Source organism: Colletes gigas, unplaced genomic scaffold (assembly GCF_013123115.1).
Source record: "Colletes gigas isolate AHSC1104 unplaced genomic scaffold, ASM1312311v1 Colletes_gigas_Sc00011, whole genome shotgun sequence".
Taxonomy (NCBI): domain Eukaryota; kingdom Metazoa; phylum Arthropoda; class Insecta; order Hymenoptera; family Colletidae; genus Colletes; species Colletes gigas.
Window position 1 is genome coordinate 1891750 of NW_025106640.1, and position 11583 is coordinate 1903332.

General features: G+C 36.6%; 3 protein-coding genes across 5 annotated transcripts; 2 read left to right on the forward strand and 1 right to left on the reverse strand.

Moving 5' to 3' along the window:
• Nucleotides 1-5089: 5089 nt before the first annotated feature.
• LOC122398434 (UPF0605 protein CG18335) lies at nt 5090-7268 on the forward strand. The gene is made up of 7 exons (XM_043398279.1): nt 5090-5142; nt 5271-5409; nt 5503-5599; nt 5664-5839; nt 5996-6158; nt 6453-6690; nt 7199-7268. The coding sequence occupies exons 1-7, from the start codon at nt 5090-5092 to the stop codon at nt 7266-7268; spliced, it is 936 nt and encodes a 311-aa protein (XP_043254214.1).
• On the reverse strand, nt 7150-9798 carry LOC122398433 (kynurenine aminotransferase). 3 transcript variants are annotated; one of them, XM_043398276.1, is made up of 8 exons: nt 9696-9798; nt 9314-9450; nt 9106-9256; nt 8748-8984; nt 8427-8670; nt 8004-8170; nt 7592-7942; nt 7150-7514 (listed from the first exon to the last, which is right to left on the reverse strand). In XM_043398276.1, the coding sequence occupies exons 2-8, from the start codon at nt 9448-9450 to the stop codon at nt 7458-7460; spliced, it is 1344 nt and encodes a 447-aa protein (XP_043254211.1). In that variant the 5' UTR covers nt 9696-9798; the 3' UTR covers nt 7150-7457. The 3 variants fall into 3 exon arrangements, with proteins under 3 accessions (XP_043254211.1, XP_043254212.1, XP_043254213.1); XM_043398277.1 differs by having other exon boundaries at nt 9729-9778; XM_043398278.1 differs by lacking the exon at nt 9696-9798 and adding an exon at nt 9644-9662.
• A 146-nt stretch (nt 9799-9944) lies between these two features.
• Nucleotides 9945-11317, forward strand: LOC122398436 (E3 SUMO-protein ligase NSE2-like). Its single transcript, XM_043398281.1, has 5 exons — nt 9945-10193; nt 10399-10565; nt 10628-10718; nt 10802-10985; nt 11069-11317. The coding sequence occupies exons 1-5, from the start codon at nt 10115-10117 to the stop codon at nt 11166-11168; spliced, it is 621 nt and encodes a 206-aa protein (XP_043254216.1). The 5' UTR covers nt 9945-10114; the 3' UTR covers nt 11169-11317.
• Nucleotides 11318-11583: the final 266 nt, after the last annotated feature.

Below are 11583 nucleotides of genomic sequence, written 5' to 3' on the forward strand. Positions count from 1 at the left end.
AGAAAAATAACACCTCCAGGCCCTGCTCTATACAAGGTGTTTCAGAAACGCGTGGAAATGCTTGACACGTTGGCTAAATATTTACTAGATCCAATAGTCGCAAGCTGTTCCTTCCTTTTTCTAGATTCCAACTTCTTCCACTTTCCACATATCTGAAATGCAATCAATTTAATCAGAAAACATGAAGGAGCTTTTTAGAGCTAAAACGATAAGGTATATTAATGGCAGAATAGTTTATAAAAGAACAAATTACATGTAATAGAAACTGTGCTATCAAGGAAGAATCAATAAAGTCAGACAATCTAACTAAATGACTTCATTCCATATAATTAGGCGGCATGGATTATAAATTCGTTTCCTAACAGAGGTAAAGGCTGATTTCAACCCCTAAAGATGACTTATTGGACGAACAACTAATAAGTGTGCATTGTGAATCACCTTCCCCTCTGCTTGTACAGAGTTTCGTAATTCAATGAATTTCCAGGTTCCAAAACTTCCCTCGTAACTGAAACAAAGGAAGCAGCGGTTGCAGGGAAGCTGACAGTTATTGGAACAATAACGACCCTACCCCTTATTTCTGGCTGCTCCCGCGAAGTCTGTAAAGTTTCATCGAAACCGTCTCTGTTAATTTTACCCGAAGAACACAATTCAGTAGCGAGGGGGGGTTTGAGGGGTAAAAAATTACGACGCGGGGCGAAGTTTCGCGCGGAAGCGGTCGTTGAGCGACAGACGTTCGCTACCGACGATAGGATGGCAAGAAGTAATTGAACGCCTCGCAGAAACGAGCGGCTGTAAATCGCGGCGTTCGCTCATCAATGACCATTTTGTACCTAACGACTCCCCGATTGTAATGCCATACGCCTGTAAACAAGAAGAGAATAAGAACGTTCGTGCATCGCCGGTGCAATCAGACTGCGGAGACCTTCGGACAGCTGCGACGATTTACGACCGTTGACAAAAATGAGCGAATTACCAACGACGTATCCAGAGCTACAGAGGCCTGGAGCTAATTTTTGTCGAGGAACCCTCTCCTTTTTTCTCGAAAAATTTCTCGATGAATCATTACACTTCCACGCGTTCTGTATTTCTAAACACGGTCATAAAGTACCCGCTCTCCGATACACTTGTTTACCATACAATACTTCGCATTTACATGCATTAATTCGAGAACTGTTAAAAGCAATCGCGTTGCAACGGGCCAAGTTCTGCCCTGTTGATCATCAAACTCCGTTACAATGGAATTTTTTTGCTCCTCGCATCCTGTTTACCGACCGTACAGAAAATATGTGTAAATATTTTAGTTGCGAACGGCCATGCGCCTCCGAGCGTTTTCTGTAAGGTCGTCAGCATTCTGTTATCGCGAGAAAAATCCGGATGCACTTTCATCCGCGATTGGCGGAATGAATCTCGGGGACAGAATTTGTACCGTGCGTATCTTTGCCTACGGTTAAGCTGCGCGTCCACCCACGGCTTACAACCAGCCGCGCGATAATAAAGCTTCCGGTCCGGCCGCGCCAGCCGCAGGGACGCAAAACAAAACGTCGGGGAACGGGACGAAAATTATTATTCCTTTGCCGCACGGCGCTTGTACACGGCGACGTACACGAACCGGATGCAACGCGTTTGATTTACCTCCCGCGCACCTGGCCGCCAACCCCCTAAACGCACTTTTAATTGTCGTTCGATTGGACGCACGACTTCTGGCTTCGAAATATCGCCTCGTTCTGTATCATTGCTATGCCTCTTGGTGTCGACAGTTAAATTTTACACTGGTGATTATTAGAAAAAGCTCGTGTGGTTTTTTATCGCAGTTGAAAGCGACTTTTTCCCGTAACAACTTTTTTATAATAAATTTTTATTTGATGGAAATAATACAGTGTTCGGCCACTCCTGGGAAAAATTTTAATGGCCGATTCTAGTGGCCAAAATAAGACGAAAATCAAGAATAAAGTAAACTGCTAAAAAGTTATTAACAATTAAATTCAAAAATTTCAAATCGTTCTGGAAAAATTATTCTCGGTTGCCGGGGTCAATTACAATCATTTTTTATCATTACACATACCCACGAATTCCTATCCACTTACGAGCAAAAAATTCAGTAAGTGGACAAATTTTTCGTCAAAATTATAAAATATCAAATTATTGTAAAAAAATTATTTTCGGTTGCTGGGGTCAATTACAATCATTTTTGGTCATTACACATACCCCCGAAATCCTACGCACTTTCGAGAAAAAAATTCCTTACCGAAAATCTAATTAGATGCCTTTTTGCAACGAAAAAAAAAATTTCAAATCGTTCTGGAAAAATTATTTTCGGTTACAGGGGTCAATTATAATCATTTTTAGTGAATAGACATATCCCCGAAATCCTACGCACTTTCGAGAAAAAAATTCGAGAAGGTGGATAAATTGCTGTTCTACAGCCGCAACTTTAAACGTTAATAACTCTTTAACAAAGCCTCCATCAACAAATTGGTATTCTTGATTTTCGTCTTATTTTGGCCTCTAGAATTCCCCATTAAAATTTTTCCCAAGGGTGGCCGAACACCCTGTATACCCAACTATCAAAATTGTAACAGAAAAATGCTCAGCACTTCGAACTTTTGATACCAAGGCTGAACGCTTATAATTGTTAAATATATGCCTGGAATATTTTACGTTTAAATTTATGTGCCCGATAGAGAACATAATGTAAATCCTTATTCAAATTAGGCGCAGTGCGGGTAATTTTACGGTTCTTGAACTTTTCCGTTTCTCTGCCGAGGAACCCGGATAACTCATAAACGTGGCACACCGTTAAGCGTTGCCGCTTATAAGTTTCACTTTTTCTCCACCGTGTCGTTATTATGACATTGGATGCAACGTGCTGCGACTAGAATTTTCATAGCAACGTATATCGTTCCATGTTTCCATCTACGTGATCAAAATTCTTATCTAGATAACAATTTCGAACAACGAATAAAAGATACGCGAGTGCTTTAAACTAATAAATTAGAAGTTCAAATATCTTCAAACTTACAAAAATTCGTTTCTATGAAAAGCCTCATTTGGATCAAAATACGAAACCGTGACGATAGTTCCTGAATTTAATAAATAATCCCACAAAAAAGAGTCACAATTGTTTAGTAACTTACCTCCTCGTTTTTAGTCACATTTACAGATCTGATGCCAGCGTCCACGTAGAATATGGAGTTCATTTCCTTGTGGAACCACATGTTTCATTTGTGTTAACACGATGCGTCGTAGGGAAACTTCCTTTGAACAGTATCACCACTCGATAGAAGAAAATACATCACAATATTTTACTTGTACACTTTCGTCGAACGCAAACGCCTTGTGCGTCGAGTCGCGATAAACGATAATTTGTTACAACTAGAATCCGGCTTCTTATATATTTATATTAATCCACGACCGTCGACAGTTTGTTTTTTAACGTACCTGCTATTGTCAACGCGTGTGTCGGCACACTTTCGATCCTAAATGACATTCTTTTGCCGCAAGAACGCAACGAAACAGAAGCGCGTCTTAAAAGTGACATTGGTAAGTTCTTTTCGCCACGGTAGTCCCGTGAAAACTGGAAAGCGAAACGTTAATCGCACACCTCTCTCGTTTCTATGTACGCGACGTGTCCCTCCTCCTTACCCCCGCGTAATGTTTACTCCTCGCCAGTTGAATACTATGGCCCTCCTGGCGGTCAATTAGTAGCTCCCTTAATTCATCATAAGCAGAAAGACACGGTGAAAGGAAGACTCGTTCGCTTGCAATTAATGCCGTCTGGAAGTATAAGAGCAATAAAAGTAAAAGTACTGAGTCACTGCGATTTCCTACCGTTGTTACGGAAATTCCCAAGTTCAGGATGAGTGTCGATAGAAACATGAAACCACAACCACTTCTCGAGGATTTAATTATGGCACAGACGAGATATACTAGTAGACCTCGCATCCAATGTATTTTTTATGAGACTCTAAAGCCCCATTACCATTTTCGTGTCACTGCAACATTACAAACAGGTTACACAAACGAACACAAGAGGAAGTGAGACAGAAAATGAAATTAAAGAAACATTACAGGCCACACATTATATTTTCGATTAGAAATATTTTTCTCGAAAATGCGTAGGATTTCGGGGGTACGTGTATTGACCAAAAATGATTGTCTTTAACCCCCCCAACTAAAAATAATTTTTTTGGAACGATTTGAAATTCTTTAATTTCGTCGAAAAATTTAGCCCCTGTCGATTTTTCGTAAAAATTCGTTTTTGATTTTTAGCAATTTTGTTTGACTCCCTATAGAAAAGTTTTCCAATACTTTTTTGTAGGTACCCATGAGCTCTACTTCAGAAAAAAGTTTCATTGAAATATATTTACTATTGTAGGAGTTATGGCTGTTTGAAAATTGCGTTTTTCAATCTCTTCTATGTATAGTCAACTTGCATGCGTTTACCCATAACTACAGCTGCCTGATTATCAATACTAATTCAGTAAATAGTTTCTCAACTGACCGCCATCCATGATGGGAGGACGCTAAAATCACCTCTCAATTTTTTGGTCGGTACGACAGTAAATTTGAGTAATGAAGGTTCATAAAATGTAAGGTCTACTCGTATACCTCGTCTGTCGTTATGACATAGAAAGAACTGTGGGTGTTCTTTCTTTGGAACGACGAATTTATTGGCGCAAGATATTTACGCCATCGAACGGGCTTTGTTTGTACTATTTTTCACACGACGGATATGCTTTTAAATCAGTGGTTCTTAACCTTTTTTCTGAGGACCCATCTCATCGCTGAATTGAAATTTATGAACCCTTACATTTAGATGTTAGCAAACCTCGTTTTCTAAAAAATTCTAAATTTATAGCACAGATCAGCAATTGTTTCGACTCAAGGGAACAATGAAACTAGTTTCGAAGCAAATTTCACGCGTTACATCTGCAGAATGTAGCAGAAGGATTTTTGGCAGCATGTCAATAAATTAATGTTTAAAAGAAACCAATAGTCCGTAATAATATGTAAATATGTTAAATTCCAGTTAGTCTGGGTAAATAATTTAGTTAAATTGACAAACTTTTCGGAAAAATACATCGCCATAATGTCTGCAGGGACGGAATTATTAGCTACAGCCAAACCCCACTTTATCCCAGGGCACGTACTCAACATTCATATTATTTCGAATTTCTCATTCTGTTTAAAAATTATTTAAAGTATTCAAAGATGGGACAGTAGATACCTGTTACACCGGTGCCTTTTACAAAACACATTGTTTGTTTCAGGTATGCAGGATATTCGCCGCAATATCGCTTCAGATGCGGCGAAACGTACGGAAATACCACGCACAAATTACTTCTCGATCCCACAGTGAATCATGCAGAGGCACTCATCTTGTCGAACCGGGTCACCGACGATTACGAAGTATCATTGAATTTTTTAATGCTCACATCGGTATTAGAAATTACTGCTCTTATTTCCTACTAATTAGACGTCGTTAATTTATGAAAACGTCAGGTTCAAAGACCGCCAAAAAATGATATAGACATAGTGAACTCGCGATACAAAAGGACCGATCCTATATTCGTTCACCCTACCATGCCAGGGTACGAAGGTACAGAACAAAATCAGAGAATAGAAAAAAGAAACATTCAAACAATTTTAACGAATTAATTTAGGTTTCACGCCAAAGCTAAATGCCAGAATGGGGCAAAGGTACACTGTATTGGCCACAGAGGGACTCGCTGAATTTGAGCGGCAACAATTGAAAAATAAAGCTGCTCTTAACGAACTTAAACGAACAATAGCTATACAAAGTGGACAGGGGGAGCCGCGAAATTTAGAAGATCGTTTAGTAAGAAAATCAGACCGAACATAGTCGATGAAATTCTATTCATGATCAATGAATACAAATTTTATTGTTTACAACTGTGAATATAAAATTTGCGTTGAAAAGAAACTAGGAAACTGTAGTTTGATAATCGTTTCCTTTTAAAACTGTTTACTATAGCTCGTTAAAAGTCAATTCAAATTGCCTATGCTCGCCGTTCGACCAGATCGCGTGGGCGTAATGAGGAACTTAGTTTTGGACGAAAAGTACGAAACGCCCAGAGATCATGCGCCATCTCCCTACTTCATGGATAACGCGAATCCAAAAAAATATTTTGTCAGCCGTGAGTCTCTGCTGTTCGTCGTAACCAGCGTCCGTAACATTCAACTGTTTTGTTTTAACCCTCGTTTTATTTTGAAATTTCGGCCTGAAATAATGAATCAAACGTACGTATAATAATTAGTATGCAAAGAACATCAAATGATATATCATAGTACAGATGGATCTTACGGACAGTGAACAACGAATGCGATATTCTTTCATTCGAGAGAATGCCAGAAGTTGGTATCAACAGGCAAATATGCGAATGTTAACTTTAATCAAACGTTGAATAATGATATCTGAATTGTTCGTTAAGGATATGCGGGCCATATACCGTATGGTTATGCGCATTTTGGAGTATCGAACGTTCCCGCCACCAACAGTGCGCTTTGCGACTTCACGTCGAACTATCGAAAACGACTGAGCACGGAATGGGCACCGGTGACAATTTCTCAACCTGATCCACCCCTTTTGATTCAACCCACTATGATCTATCACAAGCACGTTGGAATGATCCCAAATTATCTTGGGCACGTTCCTGGGGAGACATTTAGGTAAGGTTGTCTTCACAATACCATAGTAAATCCTCAACTTACGGAGTTGAATCATTTTGAAATTTTTCGCGCGGATCAAACTGTCTCGAGTAAAGGGAATGAGGAATAACAATGATACAGTGGCTTCGTCGTTGTATCGACGATGTGGTGTACAAGTTATAAAAGTGATATTTTCACTTTTCTTGACACAAATTGTCTAGATCCTTATGCAGACCGTAGTTCCCTGTGTGAAACACAAACTTCCCCTACCATCTAACTACTACCATCACATTCACTTGACTTTTTCTTGTGCTATGTAATAAAGCGCGCGCGCGCACGCGCGAAGGGGAACTAAAAGGCGAACTTAAAACACACCGAGACAATTTATATAAAAGAAAATCGAAAAGCTATTACTTTCATAGTTTGTACACCACATTGGCAATAAAAGAATAAAACCCACTATTGGAATTGTATAACATGCGATTTGAAAAAATGTAAACTGTTTTATTTCCACAATCCGTTCACGCAGATTCGGTAAGACTTTCGGAGCTGATACGAAAGATGCAAAAAGGTGGCTTCGCGGTGACTTCTCCACATAAAATGTATCGTGCAACAGGTATTGTCATATTTTTGTGTACAGAAAACAGATAATATAGATTTGAAAAATATATGCTGCGTTAAACCATGATTAAACTATTAAAAGGTATGTAACATATTATTCCTAATAAAATAAGCCTCTTTGTTATAAATGCGTTCGATATGATGGCAAATACCATTATACGTAAATATTATTGCGATTTCCATTTCGTTAAAATTTCGGCTGCCTTTTTCAAATTCTCGTCTTTCTGCAGGAAATGAATATTGATTATCAACGAACGAAAACTTTCATGTAAATAACGCTCAATATGGATCCAATGTTTACCTTTATAAAGCAGTATCGTACGTTATCTTCTCCCAGATGTTTGTGCTCGGGACTATAAAATGCGGATGGTGGAATTCCTTGAACTCCGACATTTTTCGTCATCCATTTTGTAAACCGATAGTCTTTGTTCTCGTCCGTCTCTTCCTCCAATTTAACTTTATCTTTCAAAGCTGTCCAATCAGCTACCATAAAATATCCACCTTCGGGGATCGTTGGGGTCATTCCTACGTCGCTAAGAAATTTGGCCATATAATCTCGTTTTGGTATCAGTTCCTTAGCTAAGCTCACGAAGTAGCAATCTGGTTGACCAAATCTTTCTAACTCTTGCTCGAATCCAACTGCTACCGCTTCCTAAGACATTAGAAACTATTGTATGAGCAAGCAGATCGCAGCTTTTGTATGCAATGATTACCTGGATTGGCGTAGCGCAGGTATATACAGCATTTTGATGAACAATTTGAAGATTGTACAGTAAATTTGCCGGAGCGTAAGCCCATCCTATTTTCCATCCAGTGACACTAAATGTTTTTCCAGCAGATCCAATAGTAATAGTACGTTCGTACATATCGGGTAACGTTGCTAAAATACATTCAGTACAGATTGAGTGTATTAATGTCGATCTGTTAACACGTCGAATCCCAAACGTTTTAAGATCCTGTTCTGATCTAGAAAAACATTCCCGCCCCCCATATCGATCCGATCTGATTCCGCAGATCTCCCCGTAAACACAAGTCTCAAACCATCAAATATGGTCTAACAATTAACAAAGTCGTACTCGTTATCGAAATTAAAAATGTACTCTAAAATAAACCATAATATTGTTAAGAATTCTAACCAATTCTAATGTGTTTGCATGGCTCATAAACAATCCATTCGTACACTTCATCCGATACAACGAGCGTATTCCATTTCTTAGCTAAGTTAGCCACAAATTCCAATTCATCAAGTGTAAAAACTTTTCCTATAGGATTATGTGGAGTATTGATAATTATTCCTTTGGTCTTTTTATTGAAAAGGCTTTCTAATTCTTTTCTATCAAACACCCAGTCCGCTGAACTTATAGGTCCATTCGTACTTTTCTGAAAAATATAGAAATAAATAAATAACACCATAGAAAAATTTGTATTTATATACAAGTGTATTGTTTGAAATTTACCGGTTTTAAAGCAATAAACCTAGGAACTCCGCCAGCAGATTTAATCATAGGTACATAACAGTCAAAAAAAGGTTCAATAATTATCCATTCATCTCCAGGATTGGTATGGCCATGTAACGTAGCGTATAAGGCTTCATACGCGCCAACAGTAACAAGAATTTCATTATTTGGATTTAACTCACGCTTCAATAGCTTAGAATATAATTTGGCTATGGCATTTACTAAACGTGGATGACCCTGAAGTAACATAAATCTTCATGCAAATACAGTAATGGATAAGTAAGTATGTATATTATTTAAAATGCTATAAAAAAATATATATGTATATTTATTTTAAACTGCATAAATAAAGACTTACAAATCCTCTGGTATATTGGTTTAAAAGAGGATTATCGCTGCTAGTTGCAGCAGCTAAAGCCTTTGTTACATTCTCAGGAGCATGGAAATCTGGAAATCCTTGACCTAAGTTCAATGGTTTATATTTTAAACTGAGCTGAATGTATTCCACCCTAAAATAAAGATATAATTGTAAACTACATAAGCATAAGTTATACAATTCTACATACCACACTGATTTTTCATTGCCTTTCAAGCGTTCTGGCAAATCAAACCTAGACATCACGGCAGAAGAACTCCTAATATTTTTTAACGTGGAAACTGTTGCTTTAAAAGTTGCTCCAAGAATGCAAGTTCTGCCAAGCATCTAAATATGTATTGCAAAATAAGTCCTATATATTAAAATATTAACTGCAAAATTGATAAAAAATTGTTGCACAAATGATAAGTTATATAATACCTATGCAAGTAGTTATTTGAAACATGCAATTAGTTACATTATGGGATGCATTAGTTTTAACAATCTATACTCTTTCTGATTAAAATTTTATTTCACTTACATGGTAATACAATCACGAATACTAGCTTAAAATAATTATCATGATTTCTTACCAGACGAAACGCAGTTAATGTGTAATAGCTTACTTTACTGAAGGTACTGAGAAAAATTAGTCGCAAAATAATCGAGTATCAATGTTTTGAATGCGATCGTGACGGCGTAGCCGCGTGCTTATCAAAACAATTGTTACGCAACAAGTACTAGGAGAAACTTAAATTCCTAGTTTTGCACAGTTATTTTAACATATATAGTTGGTAGATTATTTGTCATTTAATACAGTTTTTTACATTAATTGAACTATCTTGTATGTATACTGGAACATACTGATCATCTTTATGTTGAATAAACAACTGTATGAATTGTATCCTTCGTATAGAAGGATACAATCTTAAAGCACATTATGTAGCTATAGAATCTGTACTGTAGGTACAAAAAATAAATATTAATAACTGTCGAGAACCTGATATTAAAAATGACACAGCCTGAACAAGTGATCCAAGAATTATACGATTGTTATACAAAAACTGCTGCTAATATTATTTCGTATTATGGTAAGTGGTTGTAAGGTTATGCCAATTCCAATAAACATTTCCAGACAAATATTAGAAAATTATAAATTCTAACAATACGAGAGAGATTGATTGAAGAATTAAATAAATATGAAAATAAGCAAATTAATGTAAAAATTTAGATTCTTTGATTTCTTACAAAGTTCAAGGTTATTCGTGTGGATTAATTTTCTTATCAATTTCACAGAAGATGATGAAAGGACGAACATATTGAACAGACTCAGGGATATTGCAAAAAACAATTGTATTCTAGATAAAAAAATGAAATCAGCAGAAAGCACAAAAAATCGATTATTAGACATGTATAATGACATTGATGATGATACAAACACCGATATTGAAGCCATTATACAAGTAATTACATTATACTGGTACAATAACATGATAGAAATGTTATATACTTTTTAAAATTTTAGGAATACAAGCGGGATATATCTGAGATTACCGTTGATACAACTAATGAACAGAATTTGTTAGAATTTGATAAGCAAGTCGAAGCATTATTGGGTAAGACAACAATTGTGTTAATAAGAAAAGCATTTCTTCTTATAATTATTGATAAATATTATATGTAATGCCTTCTGTTACAGATAAAGTAGAAAATGCAAAAGAGGATGGGAATGACACTGAATTGCAAGTAACAGGATGTCATGTAAACATAATTGATCCAATTACTAAGAAGAGAATGGAAGATCCTGTAAAAAATATGAAGTGTGGACATACTTATGAAAGAGCCACTATTACACAAATATTGAAGATAAACAAGAAAACCAAGTAAAGATTTTATTCTGAAAATTTTTGATTATGAAATGTTTTTTTTTTTTTAACAAATAATTGTAATCATATTTTGTTTGCAGATGTCCTGTTGCAGGTTGTAAAAGTCAAGAGTTTGTAACGCTCGAACAGCTCCGAGCAGACATTGCAACAAAAACATACCTTGAGAAACATCCTGCATGATACTCAGTATTAAATAAAGTACAAATTAAATATATAAGCAATATGTTTTGTAAGATACATTTTAGGTTGATATATGCGTATACAAAGTCTGAAGCCTAGTTTTATATTTCTTTAACATAAAAATAAAGAGAGACACATGATGCATCATGCACCTGAATTCAACACATGACTTACTATGACACGTTTCGCATCGCAAGAATATTTTCGTGATTAGAAACGCTTATAGCAATGTTGGCTTTATTCCAAACAGCTGTTTCATGGATCTATTTCAAGTAGTAGAGTACAATTTAAAAATGTATCTCTTAAAATGGTACAGACACGTTGTACTATACATTACCGTACTTAAAATTTAATTCTGTAGTACATAAATATGGATACCACACGCCTCGATTTATTTACTTTTCGGAGCAATTTA

Coding starts and splice junctions, on each gene's coding strand:
- LOC122398434 (XM_043398279.1), top strand. CDS start 5,090: ATGTCTGCAGGGACGGAATTATTAGCTACAGCCAAACCCCACTTTATC. Junction 5,840..5,995: donor GAAATTTAGAAGATCGTTTA/GTAAGAAAATCA, acceptor TGTTTACTATAG/CTCGTTAAAAGTCAATTCAA. Junction 6,159..6,452: donor AAAAAAATATTTTGTCAGCC/GTGAGTCTCTGC, acceptor TTGTTCGTTAAG/GATATGCGGGCCATATACCG.
- LOC122398433 (XM_043398276.1), bottom strand. CDS start 9,450: ATGCTTGGCAGAACTTGCATTCTTGGAGCAACTTTTAAAGCAACAGTT. Junction 9,257..9,313: donor GGCAATGAAAAATCAGTGTG/GTATGTAGAATT, acceptor TCTTTATTTTAG/GGTGGAATACATTCAGCTCA. Junction 7,943..8,003: donor CCTGCGCTACGCCAATCCAG/GTAATCATTGCA, acceptor CTAATGTCTTAG/GAAGCGGTAGCAGTTGGATT.
- LOC122398436 (XM_043398281.1), top strand. CDS start 10,115: ATGACACAGCCTGAACAAGTGATCCAAGAATTATACGATTGTTATACA. Junction 10,566..10,627: donor ATATTGAAGCCATTATACAA/GTAATTACATTA, acceptor TTAAAATTTTAG/GAATACAAGCGGGATATATC. Junction 10,986..11,068: donor AAGATAAACAAGAAAACCAA/GTAAAGATTTTA, acceptor TTTTGTTTGCAG/ATGTCCTGTTGCAGGTTGTA.